At 43.3% G+C, this 20,577-nt stretch overlaps 1 protein-coding gene across 50 annotated transcripts in view; it reads left to right on the top strand.

Annotated features, from left to right (window-relative positions):
• Positions 1 to 20,577, top strand: part of LOC138513982 (mucin-19) — a 1,848,798-nt gene that overhangs the window by 1,448,176 nt on the left and 380,045 nt on the right. For 14 of the 50 annotated variants that reach the window (XM_069629210.1, XM_069629207.1, XM_069629194.1 and 11 more), the window contains one exon: positions 16,740 to 16,769. The exons of 27 other annotated variants lie outside the window; for them this stretch is intronic. In XM_069629210.1, the coding sequence (XP_069485311.1) occupies positions 16,740 to 16,769 (30 nt within the window). Of the gene's footprint in view, positions 1 to 2,198; positions 2,268 to 16,739; positions 16,770 to 18,788; positions 18,846 to 20,577 lie in introns of all 50 variants that reach the window. 9 more of the 50 variants (XM_069629182.1, XM_069629179.1, XM_069629178.1 and 6 more) reach the window with 2 other exon arrangements.

Genomic DNA, 20,577 nt, shown 5'->3' with positions numbered 1-20,577 from the left:
TCCAGTCTAGAGAAAACCAGCGCTCTAGGGACATTGAGTTTCTGGAGGAAGGTGAGGAAAGAGAGAATGCTTCTGAGGAGCTGAAGCTGAAAGTGAGTCTTCTTGGCAAGGTCAGCAATATGAGGAGATTAGGAGAGATAGGAGTCAAAGATGACCCCCAGGTGTTTTTTGCCTCACAAGAGGGTAAGGGGAGCGGGCCCAAGGAGGAGGGCTGAAGTGTAGGGGGACTAAAGGGGGGTACCAATGAGAAGAATGCTGGTGTTACGGTAGAGATCTTTGGCAGCGCACCATGCCTGAATAGCAGTCAGACAGTCGGGAATGAGAAAGGAAGGACAGGAAGTAGAGGAGGGAAGCTTAAAGGAGAGCCGAGTGTCATCCGCCTAACAGTGCAAGTGAGGAGAGAAGGTCGAGATCAGGTGGGCGAGAGGAGCAAGGTAAATTTTAAAGAGCCACAGCGATAGAATAGCACCCCGAGTGACGCTGCAGGTAGAGAGTGAGATAGCAGAGAGAAAAGGGCACATTTGAACCTGGGAGGGCCCATTAGAGAGGAAAGCAGTAGGCCAAGCCAGCGCCCAATCTGTGATGCCCAGAGTATCACAGAGTCAGTTAAAGAGGGTGGCATGATTGACCATGTCAAAAGCAGAGGGGAGATCCAGGAGGATGAGAACAGAGAGAGAGTTGGAATCGAGGTTTTAGAGCAAGTCATCATGGGTGTTCAGGAGAGCAGTTTCCATGCCTCTGGCTACTCCGAAGCCAGACTAGTGGTCATGAAGACAGTCAACCAATTTGGTGTGACAAATTAGTTGGGAGATCTCCAAAGGTTTGCACAAGAAGGGGTAGTGGAGATAGGGCAGGAAGGGTCTGCAGATGGCATTTTTAGACGGGGAAGCCCAAGGGAGTGCTTAGGGGGGAGAGGGAAGGAGCCAGTGTCAAAAGAGTGGTTGCAGAATTGATTTAGTCACACACAGTTTCAGGGGTCTGAGTGTCCCCACGCTTCTTACTTATTTCTGCAGCTTCGGTGCCCCTGCTTCTTGTCCTAAGCTCCAATCTTGAAATTTTAGGATAGGCAATTACATTCTTTTAACTGTTTGAAGATACATATCGTGCTAGCTCCTTTCTGATCTCTGGTGCAGTAGTTGGATTGTGAAGAAGTACAGTGTTTGTCGCTGCCACCCCTTTTATTTAACATGTATCTTGCCCCTCTAGTCTAACTTATTAACATTTTGACCAAATTACAAGTGTGTGGATGGCACATAACTAATTTGTAAAATTAGACATACTCTCTTGAATCCACTGTAAAATGTTTTACAATGCCTCATCCTCATTGATGGCGCAAGCATAAACCTCCACTTCTCTTAAGCAGATCTGGTCTAACCAGATGGGTCTCTGTCACAATGAGATGTGCTCTGGTCTCTGGCAGATCTGGGGTGTTTACCCTTGGGCCTGGTACCTCGATCACCACCCAGGCCCATTTGTAAGAACAAATATGACAGGGGTCTTTTGCCCAAGATGGGCACATTCACTTAAAGCATAAGGATTTAGAAAAGATCAAAACACACTTGATTCATAAGAGTGCAACAAGCCATTTGTGATGGATCACACTGCAAACATGCACATGTGAGGCAGAATTCGACGGGAGAGGTATGTACCTCCATTAGCAGAAGGCACCCTACACTTAAATATTCATAGAAGGGCTGGCTGTGAGTCACGTGTGGTCGCAGCCAGGCCCTCCCTATAAACGCACATCTGGGTGACGAGATTTCGAAATTGGCCCCATTAAGGAGACTAACAATAAAAATCATTCATGTTATTGTTACAAATGTTTGTGCTTGCATTTGACTTTATATATTAAAAATCTTGCTAGGAGGCAATGGTGCTTTGTACCAGTAATTTGGGATGAACAGAGGTTTGTGGAAGCGCAGTTTGCAGGTTATCGTGACTTGGTTTCTGTAGGCACAAAATGATGTCTATTACTGATTTATGCAACGCAAGAAAATAGTTATTGCAAGAATTTCGGAACCAGAAGATATAGAACTCTTTTTTTGTTTTGTTATCAATTGTGAGTGTTCATACTTTTATTTTATTTTATTGTTTAAAGTGTGGAGCCAGACCTAGATACATTTGGCATTGTTAAGTTTTTTTTGCTATAAGTGCACATCGGGTTTTAATGTTCATTGTCCTCCATCTCTTTCGTTTAGCAACTGTGCCTTCAACCACTAAAACCACTGGAGCTCCTCGAGTCTCTACAGCCACACGTAGCACTGAAAGTATGTGTTTTCATAAATGTGGGCATACAAGCCACAGACGATAACGCAGTCATGCTTGTTCTGTAATCATGATCAAATTGCAGCACGTTTTGGAAAGTTATTGCCACAAATGTAGAAAATACATTGCTCGAGGTCATGAAAGAAACATTTAGAAAGTGTGCCATTTGTTATTAGACTTTCGGCATATTGTTCGAAGAAATTTAGGAAACCGATTTTGTTCCCTTTATTTAGATATTTGAAATATGGGGTAGCATAGTCGCACGTTTAAAGTTTTGGTCTAGCCACATTTTAAAAGGTTCCACCATTCAGCAATGGCATTATTTTGTCAAATTTGTCCCATTCATGCTCACACTTTATTGAATGATTAGGACAAATAATATATTCGATACCTTGCATGCACAATTTCGAAAATGCACCATTTTAAAATATTGGAAAGAAATTAATTGTATCCGTTTTGGCAATAATTTGTATTTCCAATTTTGTTTTATGTGGAAATCTTACTTCATTGTGTTCTTTTTTCTAACCTATCATCAGAAATCATAACAGTAAGATGTTACTTTTGCTTTCATGCATTCTGGTATATGCAATATTTTTTCGGAATATTTAAATGTATCGTTCTATTTCAGATATATATATATATATATATATATATATATATATATATATATATATATATACGCACACACCTAGGATGTGCACTAAAATAAATAAATACTGTAGCTGAATACATTTCAAGATTGCCCACAGACCAATACTTCTTAATAATCTAAAATGCCTACATACTCAATTAATACATGATTATGCACAGACAGATATGCTTCCTATAACATCTAGAAATGTCAGATGAAAAATCCGAAGTGGGATTCCAAAATGGCTGACATTTGGGGGTAGACGTGCGGAACACAGCGTGTCCCTGGCACATTATGAAAAGGTGATCAAATGAGTAGCCCCATTCACCCCACAGCAGCGTGTGTTGATATCGAGGCTGCGGCAGCCCGGTCCGCGAAGCCTGGGAACAGCAGCGCTGGTGCTCGGTGCGTAGCAGGAGAAGGAGTGGGACGCGTCTCATAACTGAAGGTGGTCTGGATGGTCCTGCTCACCTTAATTGCGGATTGTGGTGCCCACAGCCAGTGGCCCACGGGTGAGGAGCTGGGGGTAGTGCCCGGGTGCTCCCTGCTTATCGGAGATGCCTCGCCAGGAAAGCGGCAGGCTGTAGTGGGGGCAACGCGTCTGCCGAGGAGACAGGCCAGCTGCAGTGTGAAACCGCTCCAAAGAGACTAGGAGGGGCACGGAGCGCCCGGTTGGAGAAGCACCCCTTGTGGCCAGTTACCAGGGCGGGCCCAGGCTCAGCCTGGCAGTCTAGTGTAGGGGAGTAGCTGACATTTCCTGCCAGATCCAGGCTACCACCTGGGGCGAGAAGTGCACAGCTGACACCAAGGAACATTGTTGTGAGCTCTGGGGCCAGTGGAGAAGGAGCCAACTGAGAGGAGATGCTGCTGGCAGGTGAGAAGAGGTGGGGGGCCCCAGATCACAGCAGCTGTAGTACACAGAAGGGGCGTCTGGCCCTGGTCCAAGCCAGTGGGGTCTCAAGCCCTACCAACAGGTAGCAACAAGGAAGGCCTGAACCGGCAGAGAGGCTGACAGGAGGATAGCCTAAGAGGCATCTGGACAGGGGTACCGACTGGGGAACCAGGGGAGTTGAACAGCAGCGAGTGAAGAGAAGCCCACCTGGAGGAAATGTGCAGGCGGCCTGGATAGAGAGTGCTGTACCTTTCATCATACAGGTCCAGCCGTGGGACCAGAGGGGGTACGCTGGGGGTCCTAGAACACAGTCTCCATTGGAGTAGCAGTGGTGAGGGGCAGTGGCCAGCAGCGAGAAGCCCCGGCAGCAGAGGAAGCAAGCCACAGGGACGGGAAGCCTAATATACGACCAACCGAAGGGGGAAGCCCTCTGGAGGGGCACATGTCAAAAAACAAGAACAGAGGAAGAAGCAAGGAGACCCCAGCTCACCCATCGGTGCCCACCCAGGGGACAGATGGTACTCTAAACAGGTACTGGCAGTTGGATAAACAGAGGGTCCCAAAGCCTGCATTACCTTCAGACGTGGCTGCATGGGGAGGTGAAACCGCCCCACCATCGAACCCCTTGGCGGTCAACAAGAAGGACCTGGTGCAGTGCCTAGCTGACCTCCAGACACCTATCATGGATTCCTTTCAGGAACAATTCTTCTCCTTAGAAATCTGACTTCAAGGGAGCTCTTGGAACTGGCGGAACGTGTGGACATGAATGAACAGGCTCTCCAATAACTAGCTGAGGACTCCAGGAAAAATGACGAAGCATTGGTATTTAGCATGGATGTCGCACAACCTGGGAATCCAGTGCAAGGATCTGGAAAAGGGGAGGATGTGGTAGACACTGAGGGAACTCTCAGCTGTTTTGAACGCTTCTAATATGCTCTCTACTCTTTGCACAGGCCTCAGAAAGACCCACAGGAAGTATACCTTCATGCAGTAAAATTACCAATCTTGTCATGGCGGATAGTATGGCACTGGAAGATATAACAGAGTAGGCGGTTTTCCTCACTATTGGGAAACTCCCTCTGCACAGAGCCCTGCGCCCAGATGGCTTTATGGCCTCTTTTTATAAAAAGTAGTGATCTATCCTTGCCCCGCATTTATTATTATTATTATTATTATTAGTATTATTATTATTATTAGTATTATTATTATTATTATTATTATGATTATTATTATTATTATTATTATTATTTAGCACAACTTTATAATTCTTTTGAAGTGGGAGGGGGCATTATGGAGTCCATGGACCAGGCTGAATGGGTGGTGTTCCCATGTGGCTCATATCGCCCGATAGCTTTGATTAACATTGATGCCAAGATATACACTAAGATCCTAGCAGTTAGACTCGAGTACTTACTCCAAGATCTTATTCATCCGGATCAGTCGGGTTTCATTAGATCCCGACAAACATTCGACAACACAAGGTGGGTGTGCCATCTAGTCGAGAAGGTAATGAAACGGGGGATCCCAGCTGTGCTGCCTGCCTTATATGCTGAAAAAGATTTTGACCGCGTGGAGTGGCTGTTTCTCTTTCTCACCATGGCTCGCATGGGATTCAGGGAGAGGTTTCTGTGACGTGTGCTTAATAAACGCTGTCCTTGTGCCTATCAGTAAATGGACAACTTTCCGCCCCCATACGCCTAGAGAGAGGAACTAAGCAGGGCTGTCCACTTTCACCCTTGCTGTACACAATTTCTTTAGAACCTTTCCTACAGCGTCTGCGAGAGGCCCCCGGTGGTGAAGGGCGTCCAGTTTGGGGGGGATGATACAAAAAATGATGGCATTTGCTGATGACATGCTCCTGGCCCTCTCAGAAATGGCAGAATCTCTTGAAGCAGCTGTCGTGGAGATTGTATCCTTTGGCAATGTGTCTGAGCTAAAAATCAACATGCATATGTCAGAGGTGCTGAACCTCACTCTCCCGAAGGAAACCCTCGATGAGGTACAGGGGCACTGGCCATTCCAATTGGCAAAGGAAATAATTAAATATCTGAGGGTCCACATAACAACATCTTTGGACACCCTGTATGACGCAAATCACCCCATCTCCTAAGCACACAGAAGAAAGACCTGCGCATTGGAACCCTCTCCATATCTCCTGGATGCAGCGGATGGCCTCGATTGGAATAGTGACCCTCCCTTGCTTCCTCTACTATTCCAGGCCTTACTGCTTCCACTTGCCTATAGGTTCTTCTGCTCTCTAAATCAGCTCCTATCAGCTTTTTTATCTGGAGTAAGAAAAAACCAAGGGTGGCTTTGTGGGTACTTGGAGCCGTGAGGCGCAAGGGGGAAACTTGCGGTAACAGACTTTAAACAATATTACCAAGCTGACCAGCTGAGGGTGTTGAAGCAGTGGCTGTCAGGGGAGGACAGCAAACTGTGGGTGCGCATGGGCAGAGTGGTGGTGGTGGCCCGCATGGCGAAGGTGCTGTAACTGGTTAAGCCTGATCGATCACCTAGTGTGCATGTGTCCTAGATTACGGGATTCGTAGGAGAGGTGTGGGTCGACTTGGTAAAATAGGGGGGGGGGAGTATCAACCTTGCCAGGGCCGTTCATGCCACTGTTCGGGAATCCACAGTTCACGCCGGGTATGGAAAAAGGGGCATTCGAGAAGTGGAAAGCAGCGGAGTACACACGACTCAGAGATGTTATGCAGGGGCAGAAAATTCAAACCTTTGAGCAGGGCAAACAGTCCGTCGGCTTGTTCGAAGGAGACAGGCATCAGTACTGCCAGCTTAGGCACTGGGTGATGCACCTTCGCAACAAACAGGTGGCATGTAGACAATTCACTGCATTTGAGAAATACATCACATCTCACACTGGAGACTCACACCTGATCTCTGCACTCTATGCCATCATCACTGACAGGGCAGCGGGGGATGTGGTTACATGGGGAAATGGGAAAAGATGATAGGAAGACAAATAATGCAAGAGGAAAGCACACCCAGTGAATTCAACTAAGAGAGGTGTGGTTTAAGAGTCTTGCCCAATGGCAATACACCCCGCAGATTCTGGGGTCCACTTATCCGGGGGAGTCATCGGTCTGCTGGAGAGTCTGTACCGAAAGGGGGGACTGGGCCCACATATGATGGTCGTGCCCAGCGTTACTACCCTTTTGAGAGTGAGAGAGTCTATCAGAGAAATGATGCACCTTGACTTATCGCAGGGGATGGAGGCGTGCATGCTGGGCCTATGAAAAAGGGCCTCAGCGCTGCAAGGGAGGGCACAGTTTAAGGCTTGCCTGGTTATGATCCTGGCGGCACTACAGGTGATTGCCTGGAAATGGAAGACCAAGGAAGCCCAACCCTCCATGATTGGCTGCTTAAGATGTGGCACATCTTAGCTAAGGAGTGGGTTTCATACAACATCCAGGGGGGTTGGTTCTGAATTACCTGCGCGAAGAGTCCTGGTTTCAAATGTGCTTGCAAAACATTAGGATTTTGGACTTTGCCTAACATCTCAACTGGGACTGTGACTTTAAGGTCAAAGATTCTTTCCCAGAGTGTTTTGGGGTGGGCTGCTCTGAAGGGGGCAGAGGTGTTGGGGGGTGGTAAGCAACGGGGGGAACACTGTTGTTTTCTATTACTATAAAGCCATCTTTAAAACAAATCAGAAGTGAAGTGTCATTGTAAACGTTTCTAAATATTCAGTAGTAAGGTGGTGGCCTCGTAATGTTTTACTCCATAGGTATTGCACTGTATTAAGAAGAGGTTATCCTGGAAGTAAAATACAATATCATGTAGGTTTGTCAGAATACATTTTATTGCAACAAACGTACCTTGAATATTGTGTAATGACCATTTTTCTGGTCTGCCAAAATCATAATTCAATTTCATAGCTCCCTATATTTTTCAGTTCGTAAAATACCTAATGTAATCCAATAACATTACACATTTGCGTCCAAAGTTGGCTTCTAAATGCTTTATTAAAAATACATTTTCTTTCAGACAAATAATACATCTGACTTGCAGATGAATACAGCAGAATTATTAGACATACTGTGATGTGTGTTTAAAATCTTAAATGTGTGCGCCCTAAAACATAATGAATACTGTTATGTAAGTGGTTCATGCACGCTCTCTGTCCAGGCGCCACCCATCATACTACTCGCGCGATGCCAGACTGGGCCCAGCAACACTCCACCCCATTCCTTTACTTCCTCAGACCTTAGTTAGCGATGGGCCTTTCATTACAGCATACTCCTCATATTCCTTTCCCTTCACAGGCCATCATACTAGGGTACCGCAACAAAAGGTGGATGGCTCCTACCTAGCTTCAAATGAGCCTTTCAAAAGGCTCAAGCTCGTATACTTTCAAACACACACACACACACACACACACACACGCACACTCATTTTGCAAATAAACAATGTAAAATTGCACTTCACATACTCTCTCCGAAAATAGCAATGAAGACGTGTCGTCAATTAAAGGTCATTCTTTTTTTTTTCTTTTTTTTTTTAAATAATTTATTTGTGTTTGGTAGCAAAAATTAATTTACACCTTTACAAATCATGCATATCATATCATGTAGCATAAAAATACATGGAAAATACATCAAAACAATCATTACATAAACAAAGGAACATATTAAAACACTTAGACATATTACCAATCTATATGACAACATACAACACCACGTACAAGAAAGCAGCCCTCGGCCAACTTTCTATAGTCCCACAAAACTAAATACAGAATATAACCTAATAAAATCAATCACCACAAAATAGAACGAACACATCAAGGACAATCAAATGGAGAAAATATTTCACCATAACAAATTAATTAGAAGAAAAAGAAACCAAAGACTGCCCACACAAGATGGCCCTATTGCGTGGTATCAACTGCTCCTCAATCATTACAACCAATCTAACAGTTGCTAACATGATGGAATTTGTGGCTCCCTGCATGCATCTAAGCCAAACTAGATGACATTCAAGAGAAGAATAGGAGGACAAAAATGCTTCCAAGCAGCATCGCCTATGCTTAAGAAAAAAGTTACAGTACATAAAGAGATGTTCCAAAGTCTCGCTCTCAAAAGTATTTAGACAAAATCTGCAACCCTCCCACTTCACCAGGTCCCTGTAGCAAGCCCAGTTCCTGATCCGGGCGCCCGTGTGGATCAGATCCAAACGGAAATGCAGGTCATTCTACCTGATGTCTATCTATAGTGGGGACATCAATGGAAAACACACACACTTGCAGATTATCGAATTACTTGCGGATTATGGACAAAGTGATAGTGGGTGTTTCAGTGAGATCTTGGACTAGTTAGCTTATTCACTGTTGGTGAGCATTCAGATGGGCCCTTTATTATATAGCTCAGTAAGGACAGGTTAAGCCATGAAGGGTTTCTTCACGAAGTCGTTTCTGGTGATAACGTTGACTTTCTCGTCACTTATTCCTGAAGAGAGGGTATTTAATTATCACACAGAAATTAAAAGAAGTAACTCCAACTAACTCAAGACTTACTCCTGGAGAGAGACGATTAAGTATGTTCTTTGTGAATCAAACAGTCTCTAACCCTGAGTAACTGATAGTTTCTCCTCCAAACTTTTTTGTAAATCGGCCACCCACTTAGAGGATGTTAAATGGTGGAAAGCAAAAGGTATTTGTTTGAGGTTGTTTTTGATCACTTTATACCTTGGGCAAGGTCTGGAAAAAAAACCCATAGGAATTAGTAGTTAATGGCTGAGGGTTTTATGCATTGCAGTTCCCGTTTGATATGTAAACACAAAGATTTTGATAACAAAAAACAAGATTATTGCCTGAGCAACATTGTATCGCGTCACCGACCGAAACGATAGGTTTGGGCTGGTAGCGGACATTGCAAAGGTCTATGGGTAACTCTATGTATGGTCAACGGTCTGAATCCATCAAGACAAAGACAACTCTTGTTTTCTTCAGTACAATAAGTACCATTGAACAATACAAACATCTTTCATTTCCAAGAAGTAAAACATGTTGCAGTTCTGGCTGTATGAATAGTGAAAGATTTGTAAAAGTGTAATATTTTTAACGTACCTGTGGGCCTCAAGATGAGGAAGCCGCATCAAGGAGATATTGGTGTGCCCAAGAAGAGGGAAGGACAGCACAGGAAATATGGTTGTGTTGAATATGTATAAATAGAAACGATATTTTCTATATATTTTACTGTGTGTAGAAGGGCAGCACACACGTCACAATTGTTCCACTTTTAGCACTGTCAAACACGGTGGATTTGTAATGCCTAATTCAGTTTCATTGTTGAAACGTTCATTCTTGTTGAAAATAGTGTAAAATGTCGAATAGTATACAAATGAGGTTATATTTATTACAATTACAACTTTTTTTTCAGCGAAAACAAATGAACCTCTTTGGCCTGTATCAGGTATATTATGTGTTCATTAAAAATGTGATTACATTATGAACATAAACACTATACATGTGGATCGATATATATATATATATATATACATATACATATATATATATATATATATATATTAATATCTGCGCCACATTATCTAGGAGGGTTTCATTCATATGTATATATATATATACATATATATATTTGCATTTGTGCGTGTATATTTTTATACATACATATAAATAGAAACATAATGTAGTATCCGCAAAGTCCTGTGGCCACGTGTAAGCAGCAGAAGAGTCTGTGAAACGTCCGGAGGAATGTCCTTTCGACATAATACATCTCTTTACCTTACACTGACAGTGATGTTGTTTTTCTTTTGTGGTGAAGGAAAATCCCTCTGTTGGTGCTCAGGAGCTATAGTTGTTCTTCTTCACTTTTGGGTTGCAGTGTGTGTTTATATGTGAAGATACTCTTGCACGGCCATTTCACAAGTGGTAATTGCTGTAAATTCAACACATAAATGTGTTGGTAACATAATTTCATTTTCTAACCATATGAACACTATTGTACAAGTCTTTTTTTGTTCTCGGGTTTCTGTTGTTGGAAAATCTAGTTGACTGTGTCCGCCAACTCATTGGTCTACCTTCTTAATTGGGTGTTTGTGATCTTTTCGACTTGACCGCATGTCCGTCAGTCTAGCAGTCTTGCTTGCATGGAGTATGTCTGAAGTTTGCTAGGAAGCCATTTAGTCAGAGATGTATAGTCAGTCAGAATGCACAGATTCTCTGCCAACTCGTATGTGTTACAGCATGTGCATGGCAGGACAGCAGGAATGGTGACATTTTAAAAGCTGGCAAATACATTTACTATGTAATCAACAATTCTGTTATCTACTGATGCATTCATGTGTTGTTAGATGTCAGTGCAGCTTGTAACTTTGCACAATATCCAATGTCTGTGTTCCACTCAAACAATTAATGTGGCAAATAGCAGTGGCAAAACCATCTTTTGTTAATGCTCTAATCATACATGAAACAATCATATGTGTATGTATATATTGCATACCTGCCATGGTCTGGCATATTGTATGGATGAACATGCCCTTCACTAGTTCAATCTCTGCGCCAGTGGCAATTCCTCATTACCAGCCATTGGTAGAGGCTGTTGATGCTTGGTCTTCACATGTCAGACCATCCCCTCACTGCCGAGTACCGCTACCAATGAATTGGTGATGCAGCCTCTGTTGTGGAGTGCACTCATACCCCATCTCAATCATGAGGGTGAATATAGATGCATCCTTTACTCCTAGCTATGTAGCCTGCGGACATGTGCTTCCACAACGATGGCAAAGCTCTAGAAAAGCAGTCCTCTTCCTAAGTACTTGGGCTGTGATTCGGACAGGATCCAAGGCATCTGGTCAATTAGTTGCATCAGCGAGGCTGACAGCTACACAGCATCTTGGAGGAGTGAAAAGAGGATGCCACTGTTCGTTCTCCTTTTTGTTTGAGTAATTTCAGTCATAATATAGAGCAAAATTACATGTTACCATCCCTAGTGAAAGTGAACCATACTAACGAGAGCACAGACCAATTTTACCAACTGTCCCAAATCTCAGACAAGTCATTGCTTGAATGTTACTGATTCCCCCAGAAAAGAAGAGGGCTACAGACGAATGTGTGTAAGTCGTGGTGGCTTGACGGTGCTATTTGTGAACATTGGTTGCTGCTACATTGTGATACAATCGCATTTTTTTCGCATCTGTGATGGTTACCTATAAGCGAACGACAACTATAGGTGGAGCTCCTGCACAGATGCTTGGTAATATATTCGGCATTAAGATACATAATTGATATTTGTTTTGCGTCTCTTGCCTCTCTAAGAAATGTATCTAAAATGTTTACTGCATCATGTTTTAGACTTTGCTTAAAGGAATATGTGGCCTGTAGTTACTTTTGCTCAGTCCTCTGGATATTGAATTTGGAAGCATCCGTTTAACAAACTAACACAACATGTGCCTTCATCAGCTTACCTCGTCTCTAACTGTAGCCAACAGAGGAAGCCTTCCAGTTAGAATCTAGCATGCTGGTGCAAACTATAGTTTAGGACAAATGCACGTATTGTATGTCGGGCAATGCTAAGAGGCTTAGCTTGTCCATCAAGATTACCCCTTGGACAATATCATTAACTCAATTACTAAAAATATGATTTCTGTGAGGTCCAGCAGCAGGTCCATCTTTCCTCAGTTACTGAAGGCAGGGGTATTTCAACAGTGAATGTCTAACATCATGGTTTTGCTTGGGGACACCTTTCATTGTTATGTGGAATGTTATTAGTTCACAGATACGGTGTTGTATTACAAACAACTCAGGACTCAAGTTTAAAAAAGGGTTATTAGTACAATATAAATTTGCCAAGTGCTTGACCTGAATGCGGAAATGAAGGACATGTTTGAAAAGAATTCAAAGGGGAGCAAATCCAGCTTGCTTGAGGACCATTGTCCAACAGCCCATCCCTCACTTCCTTCTGGCTTTGACATCTAGAGAGCAAATAGGAGCCACTCAAAGTCAATGGTGTTTGGAGTGTCGCCTGCATTTCTTTAATAGCTTGGTTGGTTATTTTCACTTTTGTTGTAGTCAGGATGCAGACGACTCTCTACGCGGTCCTCTCTACCTTCTGGACTTATGGGATTCAGAATTGGGTCCACACTCTGGCAGATCTCACTGGGTCTACAGATCAATGAGCGAGCAACCTGGAAAACTGGGGCTTGGCACCGTTGTTGCCAGCACTGGATGGACAAGAGCTCCATTCACAGTACTCCCCTATTTTCCTTCTCACTCTCCTGATCTAGACCACTGCCTATGTTATTTTCTCTCTTCTTTATCTCCTCCATTCCCTGTGAAGTGCAGGCCCTCTTCATCTCCTCTCCGAACCTTCTCATTTCCTCCCTTGTCTAATTTGGACTTCTCATCTCTATGAGGTTCCTCCTTCTCTTCTCTCCTTGATTTTGATTGGTTCTCACTGTTGTTTTGTCCCTCTTTCACTCAATCTTCCCCTCTTCAGGTCTCTCCACTATGTAGTGGATCCTTCTCAATGTGTATGCTCCTCTTCAGGTCCATTCCACCTCTTCTGCAATCTTTCTCCTTCTCTAAGTCTATTTCACCTCTTTCACTCTTTCCTCCTCAGTCCTGATTCACCTCTTTTTCTCTCAGTTTTCCTCCAGTTCCACCCATTCATTTCCTCCTTCTCCCACACTCTCACCACTTCTGTCACTCTCTTCTGCTCATTCTGCTCCCTAGGTCCTGCTAACTGGCTGTCTGCACCTTTCTCTGCCACCGCTGCTTGCCTGCCACACATATCACCTGGCCTTCACTACAGCTTGTACTTAAACCCATGTGGGCCTGCTTCTCAGGTTGGGGGGTGCCACATGCTGTTCACCTGTGATGAATGAGCTGTTCAGCACAGGGATTGGTCCCCTTAATTTGAGTTAGTTTTAGCAAGTTACATGCTATGCTCTGTGATTTCCAGCTCAGCAGCTTGGAGTGAGCTGTGAAAAGGAGAATCTGGCATATTGAACTGTATTCCTCTCTGGCAACCACCATAGTTGTATAACTCCTTCATGGCCTACCTCCTGCCGGCATGGTGACCATCCTGAGCAGTGAGCGAATCCCCTGCATCCCTGTCCATCACACAAGGGAAGTTGTTCGTGTTGTGCTCAACATGAAACCAGCATTAAATATTTGAGGATTGCAGACAGTGGGACCCTGCAGCCATTACGTCTCCTGTGGACCTTGCTGGTAAAAGTTAATTTCTTCTTTATAGGGCCAGTGGCCACCATTGCTTGGGGTTTGAGATGCAAGATCAGTCTGATGCATTTTTGCCATCTGTTGTACAAAAGGGCTTAATGACTCTTGTGTTCCTTTGTTTGGGCATATAAAGCCTTTAAGCTGGTTGGTAGACGATAAGCTGAACGCCTCTTCGATCAGTTTAGGTCCTTCTTGAGAGAACAAGAAGACTGTTTCTGGTCATGAGGGTCATAGCTCATAGAAGACATTACCATGGACTATAGGACCTTCTCCCAAAGGCCTTTCCCATGTTCATTTACTGATTCTGTACACTCTGCCCTGGAATTCTGGGTTTTGGTCCTAGTTATTGCTTCTTTTCTGATTATCCTCTTTAGTGTCACCCTGATCCCCTGTCACATGAGTTCCCAAGCTTTGGTGGGAAGGTATTGTTTCCTGGGATGATGATCGTCTGGGAAACCTGATGACCATACTCTTTTCCTCCTTTGGGCCAGATCACTCTGCCCAAACATGATACTTTGTCAGAGCTATTACCCATTCACTGTAGGTGTACATTTATTCCACCTCCTGGCAATGTTCGCCCAAATGCTAATGCAGAACGCCTTCCTATCAACTGTAATATTTATTCCTAAATCAATCAATGTATTACCCTATGCTCTTACTTGCTCTTGCTAACACATCACAGGTTCATTGAATGTGAAACATCATGGTCTCTCTTGGCAGAGTTATTTCATCTTCAATGATTGAGAAACTTTAGTTTATTGTTGGTGATGTTATTCCTCATTGAAAGAATGAGGAACGTTTTATAATTAACCGATGATTGAACATGTGTTAGCATTTCTCTGACTCTAGCTTCATGCAACGTTCTAACGTCCGACAGGAAAGGGTAACTTAATATCAGAGAAAGAAATATGCTTAAGTACAAGTTGCATGTATATTGCTGGCTTGAACATTACGCCAGAATTTAGAGCGGTATCATCAACCATTTCCCAGTAATGAAGGGCAAAACGAGACCCATCACTAAATAAAAGCAGTTGCCTCTTATTGTGATTGAAGGGCATCTACATGGTCATATATTGATGACCCCTTATTTAGAACACACTAGCTACACTTAAACTCTCCAAAAATGAAAATACAAACTCTGTTAGAGACTACCAAGTACTCATGTTCACATCCACAACAAACCTACTACAAAATGATTCTTGACCATGCTGAGAACAACAAATCTCTCGCCACCTCATGACTCGTTCTTTTTTAGAATAACTCTTCTTTCCTCGAGGATGAGATTCCCAGGTTAAGGGCCACAATCACTGCATCAGGTAGGCAGGAGAAGCTTTCCCTGCCGCTCTGCGCCATGCTGAATATCCACATGGTGTCTTCTTTCCACAGGTCCTCCTGGGAGTCCTCCTGGGGAATTCATATCCCCTGCTTGATTGCCCTTTCCAACCTTCAGCAATCAAGCCCCTATAATATAAACTCTACACTGTTGCAGTACATTTTACGCATTGCATTTTCCCCAGCACCATTTTGCATGCTGAGCATTTCAGTGCCAACCTTGCAATACTCCGGCGAAATAATGATGTAACATGGGCCCCTTCAAGTGTGTGGGTAGGGCTCTTTACAATGTGCACATTGAGGGACTGGCCACCTCTAGGCTATGATATGCATTGTCAGGATAGATAAAGTAAAGGGTTTCAGCTGCAAGTGCACTAACCCTTACAGTAAGTGTGCATGTTCTTATCTCACAGCCTCATCCTTTTTGCGGAACTCTTGAGCCAGTTTTCCTACCCTTTACATGCAATTCTATGAATTGTTTAAATATAAGCCGTGCTGCCACAAACCATCTCATAATACACTGGTCAGTGGAAATAGGCTACCTTGACTATCATGGAAGGTGTGAGCATAATTCAACACATGACAATGGGCCTCATTAGGAGTGTGCCGGTTTGGTGAAAACGGTGCCAGTAAGCATACCGGCACCGTTGTTACCGGACCGGCACACTGCGAGTCTGCGGGCAGGTGCCATCCCGCCCACCAGGGTCTGATCGGGCGGGCAGGACGGCACCCGCCCGCAGACTTTCACGGAAGCACCGGCACCGTTATTAACGGTGCCGGTGCTTCCGTCATCCCCATTCCCATTGAGTCCTACGGGCCTCAAATGGGAATGGGGATTATCGATTTTCCGGTGCCTGACTTCCAGGAACACCAGGGTCGTCATCCCCCAGCTGTTTCCCGCAAGCCAGGTGCTGGAAAATATTGCAATTCCGGCGGCAAACTGCCGGCAGCACCGGCTGCGTTACCACCGGACTTGTTAAGAGGCTCAATGACTATGTTAAGTAAAGGGTGCAGGTCGAGGTATTGATTCAATTGTGAGAAAATGTCAGAATGATGGAATTGTGCCATTTTTAGCACTGTATAAGTCAGTCTATAACAGCAGGGCCTGTGTGGCCGCTCGTGTGATGCCTCTTGGGGTTCCTCTGATGAGGCATTCTACAGGCTGCGCTCTCTCCTTTTAGTTGGGGTCTTCTCTTCACAGTCCACCATCGTCACTGCGCCTCTGGGTTTCTAAATAGGCATTGCTTGGTTTCCACCTACTACAGATACTTGACATATGTGCATGTCATATATTTGTGAGATGTCATGAACATCGTTAGAGAGAACGTCTTGCAGAGAATAGTTGTAAATACCTAACTGCATACATATGATCCGTATATGAATTAAAATTGTAACATTTATTTCAGTGACAACTGAGGTTCCAGGGCCGTCGCCAGGTATTTTATGTGTTCATTCAAAATGCATCTATGTGATTACATTTTGAACATAAACACTATCCGTTTTGTATGATCTCAGAGTGGTTTATTTATATATATATACATATCTATATCTCTAGTATGTATTAACATAATATATATATATATATATATATATATATATATATATATATATATATATATATATATATATATATATATGAGTCTGTGAAATGCCAAAAATAATGTCCTATTGTCATTAAAAATGTAAAATAATAACTCTCTTGAAATGACCTTGAAGATTCTGCTGTTGGTTTTTGTGGTGATGGATTTCCTTCTATCAATGTTGAGGCGCTATATTTTGTATCCTTTACTTTTGGGCTGCAATATGTACATTTAAAACCTCTCTCACACTGGCATCTTTTGACCGATTGGCACTTTAGGCTCAACACATTGTTGGAACAGGGGAATGCTATCAGCTCCATTGTAGGCAAAGCACTGGCGGGGCAATGGTGGCTGGTATAAGTGCCTTATCCCAACTTTCCTAGGTTTCTCCTTCTAGTTTTAAACCGAACATTCTACCCTCATTGTGTGACATGTTCACATTGCAGTAATGCCCCCTTCAGGGGCTATTAGGAGGTGGAAGAGCCCCCTAGTGCTCATTAAATGCCCTTGCTTCACTCATAATTCTAAATTGAGCCAATGGCAATTTCACCTGGTAATGCCTTTGGAATGCAGCATGATTACTTAAATGTGTTGCTAAACATTTTTATTTTCAAACTATATAAAGATTATGAAGATTTAATGTTACCCTCGGGTTCCTGTTGTTGAATAAACCATTAGACTCTGAGCGAACCCATCTTTCATGGGTGTAGAATTGATTATGTACACTGTATTTCCTGGTTTTGCATTGTAACCAAAACGTTTTCAGTCCCTCTATGTATCTGCCGATGTGTCTGTCTACCTGCATGCGGTCTGTTTGGCTGTCTGTCTATTTCTGTCAGCCTCTGTGTCTAGTTGTTGGTCTGCCTATTTGCATGACAGCTACATGTCTAGCTGCATACCTGCGTGCATTGTTTTCAATCTGGCAGCATGAGTGTCTGTCTGTATGTCAGGCTAGCAGTCTTGGTTGAATGGAGTATGTCTGAAATGTGGCAGCAAGCCCAGACACAACATTTAATCAGAGAAGTACAACCAGTCAGAATTCAGACATACTCATATCTGATACATTTCCAATCAGCTTGTGGTAGTCGCAAGGACAGCAGCAATGGTGACATTTTAAAAACGTATAAACAAAAACATAATCTAGGCAATTGGTGTGTGTATCTAATGCTGCAGTAATTATGTACTAGTTCTCAGATCTGCTATCTCATGTTTGGCCAATGTCCAGCAATTTCACATGGGACCAATGTACCCTACCAGCTATTGGTAGGTGCCATGGTTGCTTGGCGTTTCCCCATCGGCGCAATGCCTAACTGCTAAGTCATTCTGTCAATGGTAGTGCTTGACCAAAAAAGAAGCTATTGTTGCGGGCACAACTTGACCTCCCATCCATCAGGAAGCCTGAATGGAGATGGATCCTTATTCCCTAGTCACCTAGCTTGCAGACACTTGCTGCATCCACAATGGATAGACATAGACAAAGCGCAGCAAAGACAAGCCCACGCCTGAGAACATATGCCAGGAACTGTGCAGGATCAATCTTATCAGTCCAGACAGTTGCATGAATGCCATGCATCCATGAGACTGACAGCTAAGCAGTCCATTGCAGAAGAGACAGGAGAGGACGATGCCTCTTTTCTGCTTCTTGTCTCCTGCACTTACCATAACATAGAAGACCATTACATGATAATAACCACAGGATCGGTACAATCCTAACTTTGGCTGAGGAAGGTGGCTAATCTTGTAGAAGACGTGGCTTCTTACGCGAGGAGAGCCAAGGCAACAGACGCATGTATGAAGGTCTTGGTGGCATGAATGTGCTATTTCTGTAGATTGGGTGCTACTCCATTGACAAATAATGGTGATTTCTTCCATCAGTGTTTGCTACCCATACACGAACGACAACTCTAGCTCAACATCTGCCACAGATGATTGGTAATATATTTGCCATTGAAAGAAATTCTTTACATTTATGTGTTTGTTTCTCACCCTTTTTGACATATTTGCAGCATAATCATGGAATAATATTTTTTAAATGAACATGAGATCTATAATCTATGATCTATAATCTAGCAAACCAGAGTTTAGTAAACATTGCAATTGTTTTATCTGACAATGCTAAAAAGCATATTTTGCTATTAAGATTTTCTCAAACCCAATTTCTTTGATATGATATGGCATTCATAACGCGCCTTTACACAAGTGTTTCTAGGCGCGAAACCTGTTATGTTTATAAAAATATAACTCTTCTGGGGTCCATCCACCGGTGTCTCCTTCAAGCAGGGTTATGGCAACAGTGACCGTGCAACTTCATGGTCTATGTTGATGGCATCTTTCATTATTAGGTGAATGGTAAGATGTTATGCTCCACAAAGCACAGGCATTACTCTTATTATTACTCACTATATGTGTGACCCTTTATTCTTCAACTTGCTAGTATGTTCCCTACTGAGTGGAAGCAGAACAACTTACTATCACTTGCCAGATCTATCCCTCAATCCATGAATGCATAACTTAGGCTCTTACTTGCTTGTGCTACCTTATCAATGGTTCATTGAAGGGGAAGCTTCCTTATCCCCCTTGGCAGATTCTTCCTCCTTTGATTTCATTTCATTTATTTATTTGTTGGTTATTTGTAATACGCACTATACAGCAAAGATGTGTTTCAAGACGCATCACCACAAGGGGGAGGGGGAAAGGTACATTCTTAAAAGGTCTTGAAACATTCGGAAACCTTCAAGTGCTATTTCATGAAGGCAAGGCAGAGGGGGAAGAAGGAGTGAGAAGCAATAAAAAGCGTTCCTACTAGGTCGTGAGACGATTCGGAGCGTGCAAGTGCTTAACATAAAAAGGAAGAGAGGGGGACGATGGGGAAGTGCAGGTAAGGTTGGAACAGAGGTGAGGAGTAAAAACAAAACTGGAAACAAAGCGATCCTAGTATGGCAGAGGCAATTCGGATTGTGCAAGTGCTATACATAAGGGGGGAGAGGAGAAAGCTGAGAATGGAGGAAAGGGTGATAATGAAGAGACAGGAATCAGACACAGAACAAGAATGATGGAGAGCAGAACGCAGAGAGTAGGTTTTAGGGAAGGCATTAACGAAAAGAGAGAGGGGCTACAAAGGGGACAAGACTAGACTTCAGTGTGTGTTTTCTGTGGAATATGGGTACGGCAGGCATAGCTCCCATGGAAAGAGGTCAAATCCAAAATGGAATGATAACTATTAATTGCAAAAATAACTACATTTAAGCACATATGGCATTACCTTTATTGAGCTGTAGTAGAATATTACATCAGATTCTGCACCAGTAAATGGCTTGTTAATATCATCCATTAGCCTTTTAACGAAGGACAAACTGAGATATTTCACTGACTAAACGCAGTTGGTTCCTATTGTGATTGAGGGATACTTAAATAAGAAATAAAAATCACTAAAAGTAATGCATGTTTTTGTAACATCAAGGGTAATTTCGACTCTGTCATTGATGCCAGACCAAACACGTCCTTGCACCTTAAGGGGCACCGGGAATGGGTCCTCTGTTTGCTGGGAGGGGTGCAAGTGCAGTGAGACAAGGAGGTGAAAAAAGGCTGCTTTGAAGGAAAAACGGCTTTGTACTTGCTGGGAAAAGAAAATCGCAATGCCCTTTGCAACAGGTGCAAAACATGG

The sequence above is a fragment of the Ambystoma mexicanum genome, chromosome 12 (assembly GCF_040938575.1).
Source record: "Ambystoma mexicanum isolate Mex_15411 chromosome 12, UKY_AmexF1_1, whole genome shotgun sequence".
NCBI lineage: Eukaryota > Metazoa > Chordata > Amphibia > Caudata > Ambystomatidae > Ambystoma > Ambystoma mexicanum.
Note: the sequence above shows the minus strand (reverse complement) of the source record. Positions and strands in the feature narration are given on the sequence as shown.